A 24111-nucleotide genomic window follows, 5' to 3' on the forward strand; every position below is an offset into this window, starting at 1 on the left:
GAAGGTAAGATAAGGAAAATTAGTTTCGGTTCGAACCACCCTAAACACATTGATCTTTATAGGACCTAAGCAATGCACAATAAATTTTTCCCTTAAGAAACCCCACAAACCACATATAACTCTTGCCACTAGCTTTAATTCTTTACTAATATATATATATCTACATGCATTTTTTTTTTCTTTTTTTTTTTTTTTTTTTTTTTTGGTACCCCCAAACTTATTTTTGACTTTGATCTCTCTTTTTTTTTTTTTTTTTCAAGAAAGGGGGGACAATTCTAAGTACAAACTTTTTTCATTTTTTTTTTTTGAATAATAAACTTATATAAACTAAATAGAGATGACATAAACTAGCTAGATGGCAAGATAACAATAAAGGTGAGAACCACTCCCCCCCCAAACTTAAAGAACAACATTGTCCTCAATGTTTAGAAAAAGAGAAAAAGAAAATTGGCAAATACTCACCCAATTGACACTCACTCACTACGCTCCCCACAACTCCCAAATATGCAATAAAAATTAGTATCTTATAAAGACCAATGCGTCTTGGGGTGAGGTGAAAAAGAGAAGTTATGTCTAGCTAGGCTATGTAGTGGCGAAGAAAAGAAAATGTGAATATCAAGCTCAAAGGGGAAAAACTAGGGATAAAATATTCAAGGGTAGGCTTCAAGGTTCAAACGTTCCAAACATGGCCTATATCACTTCCTCGGGGTAGGGATGTCTAGGATTTCGCCTCAAGGAAAAATTGCTAAGTAATTCTAGAGACTTAAACTCTCACAAAGGTTTAGTTCAAACTAATTAGTGACACAAACCATTTAGTCAAGCTATGAGCACAATCAAGAGAGGCAAACTTTCAACAACGAAGGGCAACCAACATGTTAACTTAAAACAGGCAGCTTAAAACTCAAAAAGAAAAACATTCAGTTTCAAGAACTAAGTGGAAACACGACATCGTCATCGAGCCCCCCTAGGCACACTAACAAAGACAAGATACAACCCGAACATAAAACAACAAGACAAACAACAACAACTATAACAGAAAAAACAAGAACACAAATAGAAAAGACAAGTGAAAAATAAATACTGAAGCTGAAAGAAAAAGTACTCCCTCTGTCTATCCCTCGGGGTCATCCTCTGAAGCGCTAGAGTCTTCCGGAGCTTCTGGATCAGCCCATCGAGCAAACACCTCTTGTGGGAACACTGGGAAGTCAACTATCGGCCTTGGCGCCATTCGCTTTAGAGATTTTGCTAATGCAGTGTCACGCGCCTGAACATAGCGAAAGTAGGTAAGTTGCTTCTCCTCAAGGTGTGCTAGGCGATCCATGATTTGTTCGTGCTGAGTGCGAGGAAGATTGGCGGAAGTCGTCTGACTGCTAGATGGCTGGTGACGTTTGGGAGGAGCAGTCGAGGGTGTGCAATGAGTGGCAACACGCTGAATCGAGACCAAATCAATGCTGATCCGCTCTCTTAGAAGTTCTTCATCGTCCCCAATAGCGGCATTACCCGCTAGGCAAATCTGAGTGATGAGAGCGGGGAAAAATAACTTGCCGCCTTTTTTCTGAATACACTTCCAAATTTCCTCATAAATGATCTTGCCCACATTTATTTTCTTGCCTGCCAGGATGCAATACAATAAACAGAGGCGTGTTTGGCGCACTGTGGTGTCATGTGTTGTGGGCATCAAAGAGCACTTAATAAAAGCAAGCCAAACACTCGCTTCAGGCCGGAGAGATGAGTGTAACAAGGTGCGGTGGCCGGAAGACGAGATAGACCATTCAGAACCCGGGTGAGCAACAGCACGAAGCACGGCGTCATATGGAATAGAAGCTGGGTTAATCCTCCAAAGAGCAAACTCATCCTCAAGCGGAGCTCTCAATCCATATAAGTCGTTAATCACATCAGGAGAAAAGGGGACACTCTGACCCCTCACTCTAACGACATCAAGATATTTTGGATCAAGAGCAGCATAAAATGCAGGGGCAACCGAGGCCACAGCGGGCTTAGGAACTGCACAAAATTTCTCCCACTTGTGCTCCGCAATCAAATTGGTAATATATGCAGGTAAAGCTTCCGGGGCAGGGAGAAAGCCGCGCTCGGCCAACTGGCTGCGGGTTCGTAAGATCTCAAACCGCTCTTGATGACGGACGGGGTCGGCTCTGGCTCTAGGACGAGTAGTGGGGTTCTGTTTAGGTGGTGGAGATGTGGAAGTGGTGCGCTTAGGCTTGGGTTGGCCCTTGGAGGTTGAGGGAGGGGCTTTGGCGGGTGGAGCTTTGGGTTTAGGTGAGGAGGCCTTACGGTGACGAGTACGGGGTGGTGAGTGTGTGGTGGAGGAAGGCAAGGCAAGGGTTGGTGGGTTTGGGTGGGTTGGTTGTTGTGGTGGCGGTTTGGGCAAGGTGTTGGCCGGAGCTTTACGTTTACGAGATTTTGATTTGGTGGTTGCCATGGCTCAATCTCACAATAATAAGCTCGAAAATATCTGCTAAACAATGCACAACTCAACAGAACATTAGTAACGAAAGTTAATCACATCAAGTTCAGCATCCTATCAACACATTTTAGTGACAATAACAATCTTTCAGCTTGAATATTCACCAATAGACGCAAAATAAGAATTAAGCACAACGAGCCCTAGAATATTCAATCCTCTAAACATCATAGAGTCTCAAAATGCAATCACCCAACACTAAAATTATCATCATGACGCAAACTTGGGCAGCACTTTCAACATTATTGTCACAATAAATTAGAGCAGAATTCTATCCCAACAATATCACCAACCAAAACAAAAGAAAATAAACATACCACAACAAAAATCCAAAGACTGCAATGCCAAAGTCGGCACAATGTGGAATCGAAGCACAGCAGAGGTGAAAGGTGGTTTTTTTTTTTTTTTTTTTTTTCCTGGGTGTAGGCGAGGAGTTCGTCGGCCTGGGGAGGGGCTGGGTTTGACTGGTGGTGGCAGAGTCGAAAGGGGGTGCGGTGGGGTTACTGGGTTCGGTTGTGGGGTCGAATGGGGAGTGGCGAGGAGGCGATGGAGTGGTTCGGTTTTCTGGGCAGAAGGAAGAGTGGTGGTGATGGAGGTTGAAGGCGGCTTGAAATGTAGGTGGACGGAGGTGGTCGATTTGGGTTCTGACGGGGACAGAGGCGAATGGGCGCGGGAGTTCGTCGGACAGGGAGGAGGTCGGGTTCGTCGGACTGGGTTCTGGTTTTTTCTGGGTTGATGGGCGTGGGAGTTCGAATGCTGAAGATGAAGGTGGAGGGGTGAAGTCGAGTAAAATGGTGGACGGGTTAGGGCTGAAAGTAAATTTTTTTTTTTTTTTTTTGTTTTGTTTTATGTAATAATATATAATATAATAAATATAATATTAAGAAAAAAAATTCGTTTTTTTTTTTTTTAAATGCAAAAATAAAATATATATTAAAATAAAAACAATGTTAATATATAATTTTTTTTTTTTATAATAGGATAGATTAAAAGAAAAATAATATTAATAAAAAAAAAATTAATAATAATAATAATTTCTAGGAGTAATATGGAATAGATGGACCTTTCATCTCGTAATGTGAGTGATATTACGCCTGCTGTAGCAAAATTTCCACAAAAGTTCAGCAAAAATCTTGCTGAGTGCTCTTTGAACAAGTATGACTTTTGCTAAATTTTTGCTAGAAAAATGCTGCAGCAGGCGGAAGTTCTCCACATGAACGAAAATTTCCTTTTGTGCTTCACGTAAATGCTTTGACAAAAGTCCATCAAAAATTTAGCAAAATCTCTAAACTTCCAAATCACCTCCAAGGCTCCAAATTGTGTTCCAAAACCACCTGAAACATCAAACCAAGTGTAAAATCCACCCAAACACCTAAAAGAAAAATGAACAAAAAATAAAATAAAATAAAAATAAAGGAAAATGAAGAAATATATACTTTTTTTTTCATTTTTTTTTCATTCATTTTTTCTTTTTTTTTCTTTTCTTTTCCTTTTTTTTTTTCATTCATTCATTTTTTTTTTCTTTTACTTTTTTTTTTTTTTTTCAAAAATATTTACAATACTTGTTCTTCTTCCAACATTGGGTTGCCTAAAAATAGAATTGACAATTTGAACACAAGGCAACCCAACCACCTTCCGCTTCATGCATCCTCCAAAGTGATTGAGGTTTTTGCTCGATCGACCTCACCACCAAAATAATGCTTTAGACGCTGCCCATTCACTTTGAATTCCTTTCCGGATTGCTCATTACAAACATCCACAGCTCCATGAGGATAAACTTTGGTTATGGTGAATGGGCCCGACCAACGAGACTTCAATTTGCCCGGAAATAACCTCAACCGCGAGTTAAAAAGCAAAACTCGCTGCCCTTTCTCAAACACTCGAGGTTGAATTCTTTTGTCATGCCACTTCTTGGTATTTTCTTTATAAAGTTTGGCATTCTCATACGAAAACAACCTCATTTCCTCAAGCTCATTCAATTGTAACTTTCGAGCTTCCCCCGCCGCTTGGAGATCCATATTCAACTTCTTCGTTGCCCAATAAGCTTTGTGTTCCAATTCAACGGGCAAATGACAAGCTTTACCATAAACTAAACGGTAAGGAGACATGCCCAAAGGAGTCTTGAAAGCGGTTCTATAGGCCCAAAGAGCATCATCCAACCGTTGAGACCAATCTTTTCGAGTAGGATTCACCACTTTCTCCAAAATTCCTTTGATTTCTCGATTGGAAATCTCCGCTTGGCCATTTGTTTGAGGATGGTAAGCTGTAGCTATCTTGTGCTTGACACTATACTTAGCCAAAAGAGCCGCCAACACTTTGTTAACAAAATGAGTTCCCTCATCACTAATGAGAGCTCTTGGAGTCCCAAAACGAGTGAAGACATTCTTGTGTAGGAATTTCATCACCACCTTTGAGTCATTGGTGGGACTTGCAATTGCTTCCACCCATTTTGACACATAATCTACAGCCACCAAAATGAATAAATTTCCAAAGGATGGGGGAAAGGGTCCCATGAAATCAATGCCCCAAACATCAAACAACTCTACCTCGAGGATAACTTGCAAAGGCATCTCATTTCGGGCAGAAATATTACCAACCCGTTGGCATCTATCACACCGTCTAGCAAACTCATAAGCATCCTTGAACATGGAAGGCCAATAGTACCCCGATTGAAGTACTTTTGCAGCTGTTCTTTGGCCTCCAAAATGCCCCCCATAAGGTGATGAGTGACAATGCTCAAGAATATTTTGAACCTCTTCTTGCGGCACACAACGCCTTATTACACGATCAGCACACTGTTTATAAAGAAAAGGTTCATCCCAATAATAAGACCTCACATCATGGAAGAACTTCTTGAGCGGTTGCCCTTTTAAATCAGATGGAGTCCTCCCACTCACTAAGTAGTTGGCAAAATCAGCATACCAAGGAGTGGAGTCTTGGTTTACTAAGCTCACCATCAATAAAGCTTCATCGGGGAACATCTCTTTAATTGGCTGCTCAACTTTCTTTATCTCATCATCACCTTCTAGTCTAGAAAGGTGATCGGCCACTTGATTCTCAGCTCCTTTTTTATCCCGAATCTCCAAATCAAATTCTTGAAGAAGCAACACCCAACGAATCAGTCTCGGTTTGGCGTCCTTCTTGGCAATGAGATACTTGATTGCGGAATGATCCGTGTACACCACCACTTTGGTTCCAACAAGGTAAGCTCGAAACTTGTCAAAGGCAAAAACCACAGCCAATAACTCCTTCTCTGTAGTAGTGTAGTTCAATTGGGCGTCAGCTAGTGTTCTGCTTGCATAATAAATTGAGTGGAACACCTTCTCTCTTCTTTGACCAAGAACAGCACCAACTGCAAAATCACTAGCATCACACATTAGCTCAAAAGGAAGTGACCAATCGGGAGCTACAATAATGGGAGCGGACACAAGAGCTTTTTTCAAAGTCACAAAAGCTTCATGACAGTCTTTGGTGAACTCAAAAGATCTATTCTGCTCAAGTAAAGAGCAAAGGGGCTTGGAGATTTTTGAGAAATCTTTAATAAACCTCCTATAAAAACCTGCATGCCCCAAAAAACTTCGAATTCCTTTGACAGTAGTAGGAGGTGGCAGCTTCTCAATAACTTCAACTTTCGCTCTATCCACTTCAATGCCCTTGTTAGAAACTTTATGACCCAAAACAATTCCTTCTTGAACCATGAAGTGGCATTTCTCCCAATTGAGAACTAAGTTCGTGTCTTCACATCTTGCTAGAACCTTCTCCAAGTTAACTAAACAAGTGTCAAAAGACTCCCCAAATACCGAGAAGTCATCCATGAAGATCTCAAGAATGTTTTCCGCCATATCTGAAAAAATCGCCATCATACACCTTTGAAAAGTGGCGGGAGCATTGCATAACCCAAATGGCATTCTCCGAAAGGCAAAGGTACCATATGGACAAGTGAATGTTGTTTTCTCTTGGTCTTCCGGAGCTATGGCAATTTGATTATAGCCAGAATACCCATCAAGGAAACAATAGAATTCTTTTCCCACCAAACGATCAAGCATTTGATCAATAAATGGCAGCGGGAAATGATCTTTCCGCGTGGCCTTGTTCAACTTCCGATAGTCCATACAAACACGCCATCCTGTCACCGTTCTTGTAGGGATCAACTCATTGTTTTCATTAGCTACCACCGTGACTCCGCCCTTTTTTGGAACACATTGAACTGGGCTTACCCAAGAACTGTCTGAAATGGGGTAAACGATGCCAAAGTCTAACCACTTGATTACCTCCTTTCTAACCACTTCCTTCATGATGGGGTTTAGCCGTCGTTGCTGCTCTACAGAATGGTTGCACAAATCTTCCAATAGAATCTTATGCATGCAAATCGAAGGACTTATACCCTTGATGTCCGCCATGGTCCAACCAATGGCTCTTTTGTATTTCTTCAAGACATCAACTAACAAGCATTCTCTTTGGGCACCCAACATAGCAGAAATAATTACCGGCAAGGTCTCTTCATCTCCCAAATAAACATACTTCAAGTGACTAGGCAACGGCTTCAACTCCAACTCGGGTGGTTCTTGAATGGAAGGCTTAGGAGGCTTGGAATTGTTCTCTGACAACTCCAAAGATTCAAATGGCCTCCTAAACTTAGTGAAAGGCTGCTTTGACTCTACCCAAGTAACTTTGGTTTCTTCATCTTCACTTAAAGCTTCAAGCTCTTCAAGAGAACTTATCATCTTTTCCTCTTTCGAAGCTTCCTTGTGAAATTTTTCAGCAACAATAGAATCAATCACACTTATGCGAGAGCATTCCTCAATCTCATCCGGAAACCTCATGGCATTGAACACATTAAAAGTCACTTGTTGATCATTCACCCGCATAGTAAGTTCCCCTTTTTGCACATCAATCAAGGTCCTCCCGGCAGCAAGGAATGGCCTTCCCAAAATAATAGGAACTTCTCTATCCGCCTCATAATCAAGAATGATGAAATCGGCCGGAAAAATAAACTTATCAACTTGCACCAAGACATCTTCAATTTTTCCTTCCGGATGGGCCATGGAACGATCGGCCAATTGCAAAGTGACGGTGGTTGGCCTTGCTTCTCCAATTCCCAACTTCTTGAAAATAGACATGGGCATTAAATTAATACTAGCTCCCAAGTCACATAAGGCTCTACCCACATCTCTTCCGCCAATGGTACATGGGATTGTAAAACTTCCGGGATCTTTCAACTTAGGAGGAATTTTGCTCTTCAACATGGCGCTACACCCTTCCGTCAAAGCCACTGTTTCAAACTCACCTAGCCTCCTTTTCTTTGTCAAAATGTCCTTCAAAAACTTTACATAGTTGGGCATTTGCTCTAAAGCTTCCACTAATGGTATGTTGATGTGGAGCTGCTTTAGAACATCAAGAAATCTTCGGAATTGACCATCTTCTTGCTGCTTTTTAAATCTTTGAGGAAATGGTGGGGGTGGCTTGCTAAGTAACTTTTCTGCTGCATTTTGATGAGGAATTGCTGCAGCATTTTCTTCAGGTTGCTCCTTTGCCATATTAGAAGGTTCAACATTTTTCTCTACTCGACTTTGGATTGAAGTGGGCTCATTTTTATCCTTAGCTTCTTCCTCGTTTGACTCCAGAACTTTACCACTCCTCAAGATTACCGCCTTGCAATGCTCTTTTCCATCTCTTCTTGGATTTTCAGTATCACTAGGCAAAGTACCTTGTGGCATATTTCGAAGCTCATTAGCTAGTTGCCCAACTTGATTTTCTAGAGTTCTCATGGAGGTTGCTTGACTTTGGATAGCAGTGTCATTCTTCGCCATATAACTCTCAGTTCTTGTCATGAAATTTTCTGTCTTGGCCATGAAATCACGCATCATACTCTCAAGAGAACTTGTTTGGACACCTTGTTGTTGTCTTTGTTGAAAGGCTTGTTGAGAAAAACCAGGTGGAAAGTTGGATCTAGGAAGCATGGATGAATGACTAGTACCAGCCCCTTGATTTCTGTATGCCAAGTTTGGGTGTTGCTTGTATGTTTGGTTGTAGGCATTCTGACTTCCCATGTAAAACACAGATGCAGGATTGAATGGGCAATTGTCAAAGGTATGAGCCTCACTACAAAAAACACAAGAAACCTCCTCAAGTTGTCCCACAGGTGAGGAAACATTCTGTTGACCCATTTGTTGACCCATGCTCATATTTTTGATCATATTTGACATAGAAGCAACTTGGGCAGATAAAGCAGTAATGGCATCAACTTCGAGAACACCGACAACCTTCTTCCCCAAAGGTACTCTAGTAGTGGGCCACTGATAATTGTTGTTGGAAATTCTCTCAATAATATCATAGGCCTCATTATAGGACTTGGCAAGTAAAGCACCATTTGCCGAAGCATCAACCACCATTCGAGTATGAGCATTGAGACCGTTGTAAAATGTTTCCATTTGGATGCAATGAGGAATACCATGGTGAGGACATTTCCGCAACAACTCCTTGAACCTCTCCCATGCCTCATACAAAGACTCATCTTCAAATTGTTGAAAGGAAGTTATTTCCTTCCGGAGCTTGGCATTCTTAGTGGGAGGAAAATACTTCATCAAAAACTGCTCCGCTAATTCTTGCCAAGTTGTAACCGACGCAGAAGGCAAGGAGTTCAACCAAGCTCGGGCTTGATCTCTCAAAGAATAGGGGAACAACTTTAACCTCAAGGCATCCTCCGTAACTCCGGGCAATTTGAAAGAATCACTCACCTCCATAAATAGACGAAGGTGAAGGTGAGGATCTTCGGTGGGTATGCCACTAAACTGTCCCACAGTTTGAAGCATCTGGAACATAACTGGCTTCAACTCAAACTGTGGAGCTTGAATTTCTGGCCTAACAATGCCCGGATTGAGCTCATTGAAAAGAGGTGCTGCGTATTGTCGGATGATTTGATCTCTATCATCCGCCATAATCACTGCATTTTGACCATTATTAGGGGCCATTTCCCCTTGAGCTCGTCGTCCATTTCCTTGGTCATCCATCATTTCTATATCCCCTTGAGCCCTATGTTGAGCTCTTCTTCTCTCTCTGAATGTGCGCTCAATTTCAGGATCAATAGGATATAGATCAATATTAACAAATTCTTGGTACTCGTTCATAAAAATTTTCACCTGCCAATGCACAAGAGTCACCAAAAATGAGTACAAAATAATAGACTAAATTGCAAGCTAATTGACAATTACAATAAAATATATTTACAGTCCCCGGCAACGGCGCCAAAAACTTGTTGTGTTAAAAATTAGATACGCAAGTGCACGTAGTCACAAACAAGTAATACAGTGATAAGTAATGAGTATCGTCTCCACAGGGACTGTGAAAATAAAATTTCTATTGCAAAAATTAATTACCAAGCAACAAGCCTAAAAACTAAAATTAAATGATTAATGAATCAACTAAAGGAGTAAGAAAATAAGTAAATTAACTCAAAAGTAGATGCAAGATGAAAATAAAATTTAGTGGTAAGCTTTTGAAATGTGAAAGGCTTGAACTATTGAATCCCCCTATGTTTAGCAAAAACTGTGCGTTTTTGCTGCAGCAAAAAGTTAGCAAATCTTTAGCAAAAATCCCAGGTTAACAAGAACTCCATTAAAGTGCACAAAACTCTTCCAAATTTTATGCAATCAATCCTTGGACCTGTTCAAACATATTCCTATGCCAAGCAAGCTCAAGAATACCATTTCAAGCATAGTTCTCAATTGTTACACAAGGATATAACATATTCCTATGTTATTTCAAATCTAACCTAAAAAAGATTAAGAACTTGTGTCATTCAAGCTAAGTCCATTACATTTAACCTTTCCAGAATTAAATATAACTCAATAATCAAGCTATTGGTGGCCAAACAATATCAAGAAATTAGCAATACACACACTTGAATGAACATGAGAATTTTTACTAAATATTTGCATAAGAAAATTACTCAACTAAACATAGGGTTCTTCAACAGTTCAAACCATTAAAAAGTTTAGCTCATAGCTAACTCAAGAACCACCATTACAAGATAAAACTTAGACATGGAGTTTGAATGTTAAGTTAAAGAAATTAAAAGAGAGAAGAAATTAAAAGAGAGAAGAAAGTAATAGCAAACAATAATGGAGGATTTTTCCAAAAGGATGGATGTTGAATCTTGTTGTGCTTCTCCTCTTTCCTCCTCCTTCTTCTTCTTCTTTCAATCTTCTTTTTTCTGTGTAAAAATGGCAGCCCCCAACTCTAATTTCGTTTAGCCCTTTTCTCTAAATGGAGGCCCCCTTTTTTCTTCTCTCTCCTTAGGTTTTGTACCTTTTTGCCCCAAATAAACCCTACACATGTCATGTAGATAGCCTCTCCATGTAATGGCTCCAGCCACCACTCTTATATTGCCACATCATCTCCACAAATGCCACCTCTTTTAATGAAATGCCAACTCACCCTTTTTCTAAGAAAATAAAACACATCAGCCACAAATCTGCTTCTTTGCAGCAAAAACTTCACAGAATTTCAGCAAAATTAAGAACATGACTAACTTGCTATTTTCTTTTCCAATTTATGCACAAGAGTTATTGATTTTAACTAACAACTTCAAAATACACAAAAAGACATAAAACACTGAAATTTTCACAAATTAAGAGACAAACATAATTTAAATGACACACAATTACATAAAAAACATGCTTAAAGTGATATCAAATAACTCTTTACTCAAGAGTTATCAAATGCTATAAATAGATAGTGAAGGCTTCAGGAAAATTGCACACTTTACATCAGAAAAACCTGAGCCTCCTCTCTCTTCTCTAGCCGCCACTCTCTCTCTCTCTCTCTCTCTCTCTCTCTCTCTCTCTCTCTCTCTCTCTCTTCTTCCTTCATATTTCGAACCTACCTTAGTGATTAGAGTAGTGCCCACACACAACAAGCAATACCTCAATCATAGTGAGGAAGATCGTGAAGAAAGATCATTAGCAAAGGAGATTCAGCATCAAGGATTCAGAGAAAGAGATCCAGGTTCAGATCTTGATAATACTCTGCTACAGAAAGGATTCAAGGGTTAGAGATCTGAACGGAAGGAGTCATTTAATTCCGCTGCACTCAATGTAAAGTTTCTTAAACTTTATATGTGTTTAATTTATCGTTTTAGAAAGTTCTTATTTAGGATGTTAATAAACATACTTGTGAGTAGATCTAAGATCCTAGTAAAATAATTTCCAACAGATGGGAGTGTAGAGAGATTTAAGGCCAGGTTGATTTCTAAGGGTTACATCCAACTGGAGGGGATCGATTATACAAACACATTTGCTCCAGTAACTAAATTGGTTACTGTCAAACTGGTTATGTCCCTTGCAGCAATCAAAGGTTGGCATCTACATCAATTAAATGTCAACAATGCTTTCCTACATGGTGATCTCCATGAAAATGTGTATATGTCTCTACCTCAAGGGTAGACCTAAGGGGGAGTTACCTCCAAATGCAGTATGCAAATTGCAAAAATTATTGTATGGCTTGAAGCAAGCTTCAAGACAATAGTTTGCCAAATTCTCAAGTGCCTTAACTGAAGAAAGATTTCATCATTCAGCCACAGACCACTCCTTATTCATCAACCATTTTGATGGCAAATTCATTTTCCTACTAGTTTATGTGGATGATGTCATCCTAGCCAGCAATAACTTGGATGAACTTGAAGCATTAAAAGTCAGAATGCATGCTCAATTTCAGCTAAAGGATTTGGGAAAATTAAGGTATTTCTTGGGGTTGGAAGTTGCAAAATCAGATAAAGGAATTTTTGTTTCTCAAAGACCTTATGCACTACAAGTGTTAGAAAGACCTTCGCTATCTAAGAAGTAAGCCTATGAATACACCAATGGAAGCCAATCTCAAACTTGGCCAAGATGAGAAAGAAAAAACTTGCTGATCCAACATTGTACATGAAGATTGTTGAAAAACTTCAGTACCTAACAATCACAAGACCAGATAATTCCTACTCAGTGAATAAGCTGAGTCATTTTCTATCCACACCTCGAGTCACACATTTGCATGTTGCTCAAAGGGTTCTACAATATGTCAAGAGTTGCCCTGGAAAAGGAATCTTTTTTGCTACAAATACAGAAGTCAAATTACATGCCTACACTGACTCAGATTGGGCAGCCTGCCCAGATACAAGGAAATCAACCACTGGTTTCCGTATTTTTGTTGGATCATCCATCATCTCATGGGAGAACAAGAAGCAACACACTATTTCAAGGTCTTCTGCAGAAGCAAAATACAGAGCAATGGCTAACACCACTTGTGAAGTGGTTTGGCTTCTTTCTGTTTTGAAGGAATTGAAGGTTGAACATGAAAGGCCTGCAGTATTATATTGTGATAACAAATCTGCCTAGCACATAACAGCTAATCCAGTGTTTCACGAGAGAACCAAACACATAGAAACTGACTGTCACTTGGTCAGAGAAAAGGTACAACAAGGCATCATCAAGACAGTTCATGTTTCTATAAAAGATCAAATTGTTGACATCCTAACTAAGCCACTCTTTCCTAATCAATTCAATACTTTCAAAGACAAGATGGGATTGAAAGACATTTGCAGTCCATCTCCATCTTGAGGGGGAGTATTAAGCTTGATTAGTGCATTGATTAGTTAGTTAGAAAGTTAGTTAGATGGTTAGCTCAATCACGGTTAGTTAGTTTGTTGTTGTATTTATTTCTCTTGTAATCTCAGCTACTATCAACATATTGTAACATTCAGATTTGATGAAGTACAATTTAGTTGATTATTTTCTCTCTTTGTTTCTTTCTTTCCTATTCTGTTTCAAGCTTATTCGAACTAATAAAAAAGATAAAATAAAATATTATATTTTTATATAATGTGGAGATATATTATTATTAAAGACACTTTTAATATATATTTTATTATTAGGAGTGTAATTAAATATTAAAATTTATATATATATATATATAATTTAATATAATAATTTTTATAAATATAATACTAAAATTACTTTTAATTTTAACTGCACCAACAGTGCCTAACAGGCTAATCTATATATCAATTCTTTTTTATTTGTTTTGGTTTAGTGCGGCGTTTTTGTTGTTTGATCTGAGTATTTGGATTTTGGGAAAGAAGATTAGGGTTTTGATGACAAAACAAGGTAACCCATGTTTTAAATGTCAGATTGTGTCATAATAAGAAGATAGACTCTTGACTAGTTTTGGTTGATGAAAAGAGAGTACTAGAAAAAAGATAAGATTTTTTGGATTTATTATATTATGATAGATTTGGGGGAGTGTTCTTATTTGGTATCTCAATCATAAATAACATCAACCCAAACAAAACAAACAAGAAGATAGAATGAAAAAAAGGAAACAAAGAGAGATATAGCTTGCCAGATTAGGAAAATCTCTATTGTTATCATTATTATTTCCTTGTTTGGTATCTTGTCATTATTCTCACTAAAAAAATTCTTAAGACAGAGAGAGAAAGAGTCCAAAAGACAAAAGAATAAGCTAATTAAGAAGCTAAAGAAAGAGATCAACTCTACTTTGAATTTGTTGTTTCAGAACAATATGACTACAAATCGATGGTGGGCTGGTAATGTGGCCATGAGAGGAGTGGATTCCATATCTTCACCACCACCACCACCTCCATTGCTTCAGCTCAGAAACACAGATGAAGATCCCAACAAAGATGACGACCAAGACAGTGGCAACGGCGGCGACGACGACGACCCCAATTCAACCGGCCACGAAAGCTTCGGACTAGGAGGAAGCAGCAGCAACAACCGCAGGCCACGTGGCAGACCCCCAGGTTCCAAGAACAAGCCAAAGCCTCCGGTAGTGATAACAAAAGAGAGCCCCAATGCTCTAAGAAGCCACGTTTTGGAAATCAGTAGCGGAAGTGACATAGTCGAGAGCATAGCCATTTTTGCTCAAAGAAGACATCGTGGGGTTTCTGTCTTGAGCGGTAGCGGCATCGTCAACAACGTCACTCTCCGGCAACCGGCTGCTCCCGGTGGCGTCGTCACGTTGGAAGGGAGGTTCGAGATTTTATCGCTTAATGGGGCATTCTTGCCTAGTCCTTCTCCACCTGGTGCAACCGGTTTGACCGTTTATTTGGCTGGCGGGCAGGGGCAGGTGGTTGGTGGGACGGTGACCGGAGCTTTGGTGGCTTCTGGGCCAGTGATTGTGATTGGTGCAACGTTTATGAATGCTACATTTGAGCGGTTGCCACTCGAGGAAGGGACTCAAGTAGTGGAAGAGCAAGAAGGTGGAGTAAATCCTATGCCTAGTGGTAGCCATGATCATCAGCCATCGGTTCCAATTTTCAATTTGCCACCAAATTTGGTGCCTAATAATGCTCAGGTGCCTCATGACATGTTTTGGGGTTCTCCTCCTCGGCCACCACCTCCTCCTTATTAAATCACTCATATCAGAATTATATATAAACAGAGAAAGTGACTTCTTTTTTTTTTTTTCATATTTTTTTGGTCATTTTGAAAAATGTTATGTTGATCGTTTTAATCTGAAGAAAAGAAGTTGAGGGGTTTATTTTCTCAATAGAAGATATTTCTTTGCTGGTTGGATCCATGGATGAATGCAATATTGGCCAAACCCTGTAAAATATTGGTATTGGTGTTTTTGGCATGTTCATTTGTTCTTTTTGTGTTTGTTGGGACATATGATATGATCATACCCATAGTATAGGAGGTTAGAATAGTGGATAGTTCTTTGGTGTAACACATGCATTTTCTACATTTATTGTAACTAGAGAAATTTAGAAGTGTTATCTTATTATTTCAATATAAGTAATATATATTAATATGTATTAGCAATCATTGGTCAAGGAGTTATCATGAGTTCAGATTTTCAAATCTATATGTAATCATTAAATTATTATATGAAAAATAGTAAGATTTCTTAAGGCTTTTCTCAGGTAATGGGAAATTTCAATTCTTCAAATTTGCTGCAAAGTTAAGCAACAGATCTGTTATCACTGCAGTCAAGGATACAGGTATGTTTCCTATTTCTCCATCCTAAACTTGTACCTATGGAACATCTTTGTTGTGATCACCAAATATTTCATCATAAAATTCCATTTTTCCCCAATGGTTGTGAATAATCTGATCATCAGATGGTTGTGATATGAAAGTAGTGATTTTCTGGTCTTCATAAATGTCACCAGTCACAGAACAGTTTGGATTGTATAATCCTCAGTCAATCTAAATGATATTGTTAGAATTGCGGAAGTGTATGGTTGAGGAAGTAGGAATAGGTGAGTGTATGGTAAGGTGCACGAGATTCCATCTCAAAACTAATTGGCTTGATCACAAGTGGCGCTTTTTGGCTCACTATATCCCCGAATCAGAAGCGGCTCTTTTTGGTTCATATTTAGCTTGACTCTGATATCATGTTAGAATTACAAAAGTGTATGGTTGAGAAAGTATGAATAGAGTGTACAGTAAGGTGCATGGGGTTCCATCTCAAAACAAATTGGCAATGAGAGGAATAACTCATGCATCTTATGTATGGTATTTAGTTTCCACACATTATTAATGTGAGACTCTCTAACAGATATTTTCAAAATCATTATAGAACAGAGAATATATCATTTTATGATATTATTTTAATCTTTACATAAATTTTATCAGTTATTTTGTTCATGCGAAAATATCAAGTTTGATATCACTTTCTTCAACAGCATGAGAGAACATGATAGAGCAACCATACATGAAGCAATGGAACAACAAACTACAAGTGTTGCTAAGGTAACAATCTTTGATGATCTATGAGTACTACATGTTCTTAGGAAATTTTGTTTGAAGTTGATAATAAATTGTACTTTTAACTGAAACTGCAGCCTATGATAGTGTTCCATCTTGGTTATAGTCATAACAAAAGTGTATCTAAGTCTCATTTTCGGTGGTGGAGGGGAAGTAAAATAGGAGTTCTAATTGTGTTCTCCCCTGATTTGATTTCTTATAGTGTCTTCTATGGTTTTCTGTCTCTTTCTAATATGCATGGTTTTTACATTTCACACCAATCCTAACAAAAGAAGCTGAAACAGTTATCTCAAACTATTACCAGCTTCAAAGAACATCTGCAACTCACAATGCAGGTTCAAACTAAATTTAACTTTTTTTTCTCACACAGAAGATATGTATTTTTGTGTTTCAGCTATAGGACAAGGGTACCTAAGCTTTTGGTTTTGTCAATGTTTCTTTCAGCACATTTCAAGACTAATGTTCCGAAATGGGGTGACATGGTTAGATGCCATTACAGCCATTTTATGCATCGAATCTTCCATGGCTACCTCGGCTATTGTAGACAGTGTTGGGAATGCTCTACACTCGAATTTCACAGATAACCAAAATCTTATACATAAGTTTACATGTTCTTGGTCAGCTCCTTAACTGTTGTTAACTTTATAGATAATATATCAATCAAGAAAGACTGATTCTTGAAAAGCTAATATCATTTTCTGAATCTTCTGAATAATTGTTGGGCAAAGGAACATAATGTTGTTTGAGTTTGACATAGGATCTCAAGTGACCTCAAGAAGAGATGGCTTCCATACAACTTAAACTGATGAGATGGATCTCATCAACAATGATATATTTAGAACTTTAGGGAAATGGGGGTCTCGGTGTTGCTGTTATGCGGTGACTAGGGGAGGGACGGTGCTTGAAGCAGAGTTAAAAGGTTGGGAAGCTCGCTTGGCTCTGGTTCTTGCGAAAAGTAGGGAATGGAAATCGGTAATGATTCAGGTGGATTCAAAAGTTGTTGTTTCTATGCTTCAGGAGAGGAAAGTGGCAATTCATTTGGGAGTATACCTCACTTTTAATTTGTTGGCATTTTGAAGCTTTTAGAATGTTTTAATGGTGTGGAGTTTGTGTAGTGAAATTGGCCAGTCAAGATATTATAAGCGGAAATTATAGCAAATGATTTTAAATTATAACACTATATAAGTAAATATTTTCATTTCAAAATTTGTAGAGAAATTACCTTTTTATACTATTTATTATTTATATTTTTTTTTCTACAAAAAATTAATGTTTTATTTTATATATATTTTTAAAATTAAAAACAAATTACTTAAAAATTATATTTATATTAGTTTTGTTAAAATATTTTTTATTTTAAAATTGTTGATTTATTTAATTTTTTATAAGTTATATTGTGGGTTGTTGGTATATATATATTTTGTTGTACATTATATTTCTGTATGTTATATTATTATTTTTAGATGATTTTTTATTTTTAATTTATCATGTATAATAGAAGTATATAATTTTGTTCGCATAATACAAATATTTTAATGTAGGTATATAATTTTATTGACATGCTACTTATATTTAATTATTATTTTTATATATTTTAATTGTATGATATATTATTTATTTTGAATAATATTTAATTAGTTTCTGTTTTATTATATAAAATGGTGGTATAAAATTTTGTTGTCATGATATATCTTTTAATTATGGTATATAATTTAGTTAGTATGGTATATATAAATATATATTAGTAATATGTTTTTTTTTATTATTATAGTTAGTATATATTTGTTTTGATGAATGATATATATATTTTTTTATTATACAGTATATTATTTTTTTAAAATAATATTTAAGTTTTATATTTTATTGTACTTTTGTTGACTGAAAAATAATTTTATTAGTATGCTATATATATTTTTATTTTTATTTGTTGTTATTATGTGCATTTATATATTTTTATTGTAACTTTGTAAGATGTATGTTTTTTGTTATATAATATATAAGTTTTATTGTACAATATATATCATTTTATTTTAGATCATGTTTAGTTTATATTTTATTATATATAAAGGTGGTATATAATTTAATAAGTATAGTATAGTTATTTTATAGTTGCATATAATTTTATTAATATGATATATATAATTTTTTAATAATATTATATTATATTATTTTATTTTATTTTTAATTGTAGGTATATCATGATTCAAAGGTGTCACAACACCTTCTATAATAGAGGATCTCAGTCAAGAGAGAACTAGTTGATCACATTTGCGCCATTGAGTATATGCAAAATTAATTTCACTGGTGAAAACATTCTTAGGTAGAGGAACACTACTGAACAAGATCTCATCAAGATCATGAGAGATAACGGTGAGAACCACTTGTGGTTTTCATGTAAGAAAATTCACACGATCAAGCTTGAGTATGAGTGAGGATGTAAGAGAACTAGAGAATGGATTACGAAGTAGAGCATTTGGTGGAGGAACTTAGCAGTAGCATGAAGGCTGACAAAATCAAAAGATATGGAATCCATTGAAGTAATCTGATACCATGTAGAAACTTATCTAGGCAAAGTTTAAAAGACCTAAAAACTAGGAAAATAAAAAAAGAGAGAAAGTAGAACCAAAGAGAAAACTGCCTAAGCAAATTTATCTTTATTGAATATCAAGCTAGCCTTTGTATAGCTATATGTACTTGTTACAAGAAGTATGCATAACAGAATAACTAACTTGAACCTAATGAACCCCTAACAACAACCAAAATAACAGAATTTGTTTTATTGCATAACAGTAATTGATAAGTAACTAAATAACCAAAATGATAAGTATTATTAAATGGAGTTCATTTCCAACCCTTACTTAATAGCTAAGGGGGTGCCAATACCACAAGACATGACACATCGTTGTTGGTGTATATTAATATGAGGTTCCACACATTTCAATTTAATAAATAATATAGGAAACCGTTAACTAATTATAAGATGCCTAGTGAATGTGGTATTGAGCACTACCAAATTGCAATGCTCAATTACTAAAGTCCATAGACCTCAGAAGAGAGACGAGGTGTCAAAAGAACCTCTAGTGGGGTTGCCTTAGGAATAGTCAAACCCGGGCTTTCACTCATGTCAATAGGCCCATCAACCGAGTTTTTGAACTCAAACCCTTGAAGTAAACGGGCGAGTGTAAGGTGGAGCACTTGGATTGCAAAAGATGCGCCAGGGCAAGACCGACGACCCGACCCGAATGGAATGAGTTCAAATTGTTGGCCTCTCATGTCCACATGTGCATGGCTTGTGAGAAACCTTTCAGGTTCAAATTTCTCAGGGTTTGACCAGACTCTTGGGTCTCTTTGAATCTTCCACACATTAACCACTAAGCGCGTGCCAGCTGGAACATGGTAACCTGCTACGGTGCAGTCTTCCAAGGCTTCTCTGGGGCCAAGGAGGGGCCCAGCTGGGTATAGACGGAGGGTTTCTTTTACAATGGCTTGAAGGTAGACGAGGTTTTTAATGTCGGAATCATCAACTTGTCTATCCCTACCTACGTGGAGGTCTAGCTCTTCTTGTACTTTTTTCAAAACTTGAGGATTGTTGAGGAGTAATGAGATTGCCCATGTTATAGTCCCTGCTGTCGTGTCGCCCCCTCCTAGTATAAGTGCCTATGTATATATTATAGCAAATTTTAATTAATATAAATTACTCTCAAAAATATTAATATTGTAAATTTCCCTTAAAATAGGGTCCTTATTAAATTACTATAAGATCACTAAAAGGTATTTTAGTACTTAGTATTACTTATGGTATTATATCGTTATTTCTATTTCGTTATTAGAATAATTAAATATTAAATAATTTAATTTAATATCTTTTATAAAATATCACTAAACTATTTACCCTACTCTATATATCATTGAGACTCATCTAAATAAACGAAAATATAACATGCTAAATATGATAATCTAATCCAATCCGCACGATCTAATCCAATCCAATCCGCAAAGTGTGGATATTCGCATTTGTGCGGATTAGATTGGATTGGAAAATTCAAAATCCGCACTTGCGCGGATTGAATATTGATTGATATGTAAAAGTAACCGATCCAATTTAATCCACACATATTTATAAAATATTAAAAATTATATATACAAATAACATTTTAATGTAAAGAAAATAGTAATTTAAAAATATAATACATATAATACAATTATATGTCAAAACTTAATAAATCAAATGTATATTCTATTCTTACATATCATTCTTTTATATACAATTTAAAATAAAATTAAACATTTTTTTATACATACAATTTTTTTTCTTCCTTTTATTATTTACTATTTTATTTGTTTTAATGTGTTGTTGAAGACATAAAATAACCATAATTTGTTTTATTTTGTTACTAGTTATATGAAAAAAAATAATTTTTTTTCATAAATATTAAATAATTTAATATTAAAAAGTAATCAATCCAAAATTATCGATCCAATCCACACTTTTGCGGATTGGATTGGATCCGAAAAATGAAATCTGCACTTAGTGCGGATGAGATGCACTATGAGCAAAATAGTGCGGATTGGATTGGATGAACGCCCCTAAAAAATAATATATATTTTTGGAAAATTCTACAATACATCCCCTAAAAATGAGTGTTGATTTACCTTTATCTATTTCGATATCTAAAAAATTACTTTGGTTCATTTTTTTTTATAGTCGTACGTATGTATTATATTTATTTAAGATATCTAATAAAATTTTGAGAAATTCAGAAAAATTTAACACGTCGAATATAGTATTCAAAGAGTTTATTGGACGCATGACTTTTTTATTTTATATGCGTGTGAAATAGACGGTTTAAACAATAATTTCAATATTGTAAATTATTTTAAATTTCTGAAAGTACACGAGTATAAAAAAATTTAGACTAAAAAATTCTTATAGATACTGAAACAGTCACGATCGGTTGCATTCGTACACCCATTTTGATGGGTTTATTATAGAATCACCCTATATTTTTTTTATAAAAATAATAAAAACAAAAGATAAACGCAAACTTATAAATAATCACTTATACGAAGACTAAAAAAACAAATTATTTTTTATAATAAAGATATATATATTAATTAAACAATGTTAACATTAAATAGCTAGCATGAAACATGATACTTCTTTAATAAATGGCATGCAACGTGGCCCATCATATTTTTAATTTTAAAATTTCTGTAAAATTAAGAAACGTTATACGTACCAGACAGGTAGACTTGATACTGGTAGAGGGATCATACTGAAAATTTGATAAGGCTCCTTGGTCTTGAAGAGAGAGCATAACATCAATGAAATCCTCCTCTTCTTCTTCCTTGGTGGCCTTACTAAGAGAAGCCCTCTTCTTACGATGCTCCTCAACCCACCCTTCAAGTATTGTATCCAATTCCTTAGCCGTTTTCTTCATTGCCTTCTCATGGCCATTCAAATCCAACCACCATAAAAATGGCACCGCATCCGAAACAACAAATATCCCAATCAAACGAAAGAACTCACTTATTGCCTTATGACACCGTCTTGCTTCATCTCCGCTCTGATCATCGCTACCCGGTGCACCGAAATAACGCTTTCCAGCCACCATTCTCACCACCATGTTAAGAGTTAAATCTTCTAACCAACGACTCAACTCAACTACAACTTCACACGACTTGTAGAGCTCTCTAATCCCTACTTCAACCTCTGAAATCCTCACTTGCTTCAACATCTCTAGACGGCGGTTAGAGAGGAGTTCTAACGTGGCGATCTTCCTCATTTCGCGCCAAAAAGGGCTATAAGGTGCGAAACCAAAGACTGCGTAGTTGTAGCCCATGTGCTTGGCTGCCACGGTTGTAGGGCGCGAGGCCAGCGCCTTGTCGTTGATGGTGAAGCACTCTTTCGCCACTTCCCAACTGCTGACCACGAATGCACGACGAGTGCCTAGCCGGATGTTGAAGGCCGGACCGTGTTTCTCGGCCATGGCACCAAGGGTTCGGTAGAGAAGTTGGTCCTCCCCACCGAGAAGGTGAAGGTGGCCTATGATTGGCCATGCTCCGGATGGCTCTGGGGCCTCATGATGTTTAGTTGTTGGGCTCTTTTTTTGTGTCTTAAATCTGAGTAGAGTGTAAACGTAGTAGAGAAAAACCACTAGTAAAGATGTGAATAGAGAAAGAGGTGTTAATATTTGGAGAGAGAGCTCCATATTTGTCAATAGGGAATAATTAGTTGATGAATAGTTTACGTGATAGTGTGTATTGACATAATGAAAAGAGGTTAATTAACCTAGTTTTATAGTCTAAATCTCAACTAGAAACGAAGACCTGGACAGCATGGGAAGTACCGAGTTGGACAAAAGCAAGGGGCGTGCATGACAAATTAATATTTTCTCTCCATGTAGTTGCCTCAACCACATACATTTTATATATTAATAATTCTATAATTGGCTAGATTATATGAGAAATTAATATTGAAATTAAGGTATTAATTTTTGGTTTGATAAAGTATGCTCTTCGATTAGACGATAAGCTATTCAGGTTCAAGGAGGTTTCTGCACTGTATGTAGATATTTGTATCGTAAATTCATGAGTGATTCTAATCAGTATATGTCAAAAAAAATATTATAAGGTATTTTTACTGTGTGAAACACTACAATGTCACAACTTATGTGATTAATAAACAAAAAAATTTAAACACTAGCTCCTTGAAAACTCAAAATACTTATTTCTAAATTATGGATATAAATCTTATATTTACAAACTATTGTATCTCTAAGAAAGTATAAAATATGGGAATCCTACAAAATGCAATAATAAGACACTAATATGGCCTAACACCACTTAAGATGTTTTACCAGTATTAAATTCCATATAATTTAAAATAATAATATTTATGGAATACTATCGTTAACTATTTGTAAGGTCCTACCCCATGAAAGTATATATTAGACACCACTAATGTCTTATAATAATGTGTTAGGTTGTTTCTAGTATTATTTTTAGATTGATTTTAATGTATTTTTAATTTATTTTTACTCGTGTTTAGAGTAATTTTACGCTTTTTATTTTTTATTTTTGCAGATTTAAAATAAAAGAAGCATAAAAAATATCGAAAAAAAAAATGAAAAAAAGAAGATAAAAAGATCAAATAAAGAATAAGTGTCCACAAGATGAGGACCATGCCGCAGCATGAAAAAGAGCATGCCACGGCTCGTGTCAAATTAAGCTTGAATCCGCGTGTGAAAACTCAACACGGGTCGCAGCATAAGGAGAGCATGCCGCGACCTGCCCTCCTAATTCAAAGAGAAATAGGACTTTTAGCGCGGGCTTATCTTTCCTATCTAATTCGAAGCTGAATAGGTTTTCTGCATGTGCTATCTTATGCTATCTTTTTCATTCCTCATTATAAGAAGTGAACTTCAGTTAATTTCGACAAGCAATTAAAAAGGAAATCAAAAGCAGTCAACGGAGTACGAATTTGGGAGATTGAATTCAATACTGTAGGTATTTTTCAGAGGATTTTCAGCATTCTTTTCTTCTCTTTTCTGAAATTAATATGTGAGAATTTGCTACAATGAACATGAGTAGCTAAACAATTCTTTAAGGTCTAGATGGAGATTGTTTGTTATTGATATGTGGTTTTAATATGATTTAATTTTCTCTCAATTTTTATATATTCTATTTCATTCGTAGTTAATTACTTTTAATTGCCTGATCACCAATTAAATGTCTATGATTTTGATGCGAGATCTGAGAATTGAGTGTCGATTATGCTATAGTGAAATAAAACTAAATTTTGATATAGAACAAGAGTACCTATATGGTTTGGATAGCTTATAGAGTTTCTGTGTT

General features: G+C 36.5%; 3 protein-coding genes and 1 non-coding gene across 4 annotated transcripts; 3 read left to right on the top strand and 1 right to left on the bottom strand.

The window, feature by feature from the left end:
- The first annotated feature begins 8929 nt into the window (after window positions 1-8929).
- Window positions 8930-9036, top strand: LOC115715495 (small nucleolar RNA R71). The gene has a single exon (XR_004011364.2). It is a non-coding gene; the product is annotated as a small nucleolar RNA R71 (small nucleolar RNA).
- A 3333-nt stretch (window positions 9037-12369) lies between these two features.
- On the top strand, window positions 12370-12858 carry LOC133039352 (uncharacterized mitochondrial protein AtMg00810-like). The gene has a single exon (XM_061118226.1). It carries the CDS (start codon window positions 12370-12372, stop codon window positions 12856-12858), a length of 489 nt encoding a protein of 162 aa, XP_060974209.1.
- Window positions 12859-13507: 649 nt separating this feature from the next.
- On the top strand, window positions 13508-15026 carry LOC115695787 (AT-hook motif nuclear-localized protein 15). The gene is made up of 2 exons (XM_030622864.2): window positions 13508-13626; window positions 14036-15026. Exon 2 carries the CDS (start codon window positions 14042-14044, stop codon window positions 14891-14893), a length of 852 nt encoding a protein of 283 aa, XP_030478724.2. The 5' UTR covers window positions 13508-13626; window positions 14036-14041; the 3' UTR covers window positions 14894-15026.
- A 4125-nt stretch (window positions 15027-19151) lies between these two features.
- On the bottom strand, window positions 19152-22571 carry LOC115725723 (xanthotoxin 5-hydroxylase CYP82C4). The gene is made up of 2 exons (XM_030655318.2): window positions 21495-22571; window positions 19152-19911 (listed from the first exon to the last, which is right to left on the bottom strand). The coding sequence occupies exons 1-2, from the start codon at window positions 22464-22466 to the stop codon at window positions 19285-19287; spliced, it is 1599 nt and encodes a 532-aa protein (XP_030511178.2). The 5' UTR covers window positions 22467-22571; the 3' UTR covers window positions 19152-19284.
- Between the last annotated feature and the right edge of the window lie 1540 nt (window positions 22572-24111).

The sequence above is a fragment of the Cannabis sativa genome, chromosome 6 (genome assembly GCF_029168945.1).
Source record: "Cannabis sativa cultivar Pink pepper isolate KNU-18-1 chromosome 6, ASM2916894v1, whole genome shotgun sequence".
Classification (NCBI taxonomy): Eukaryota; Viridiplantae; Streptophyta; class Magnoliopsida; order Rosales; family Cannabaceae; genus Cannabis; species Cannabis sativa.

Coding starts and splice junctions, on each gene's coding strand:
- LOC133039352 (XM_061118226.1), top strand. CDS start 12,370: ATGAGAAAGAAAAAACTTGCTGATCCAACATTGTACATGAAGATTGTT.
- LOC115695787 (XM_030622864.2), top strand. CDS start 14,042: ATGACTACAAATCGATGGTGGGCTGGTAATGTGGCCATGAGAGGAGTG.
- LOC115725723 (XM_030655318.2), bottom strand. CDS start 22,466: ATGGAGCTCTCTCTCCAAATATTAACACCTCTTTCTCTATTCACATCT. Junction 19,912..21,494: donor GTATCAAGTCTACCTGTCTG/GTACGTATAACG, acceptor ATATATACATAG/GCACTTATACTAGGAGGGGG.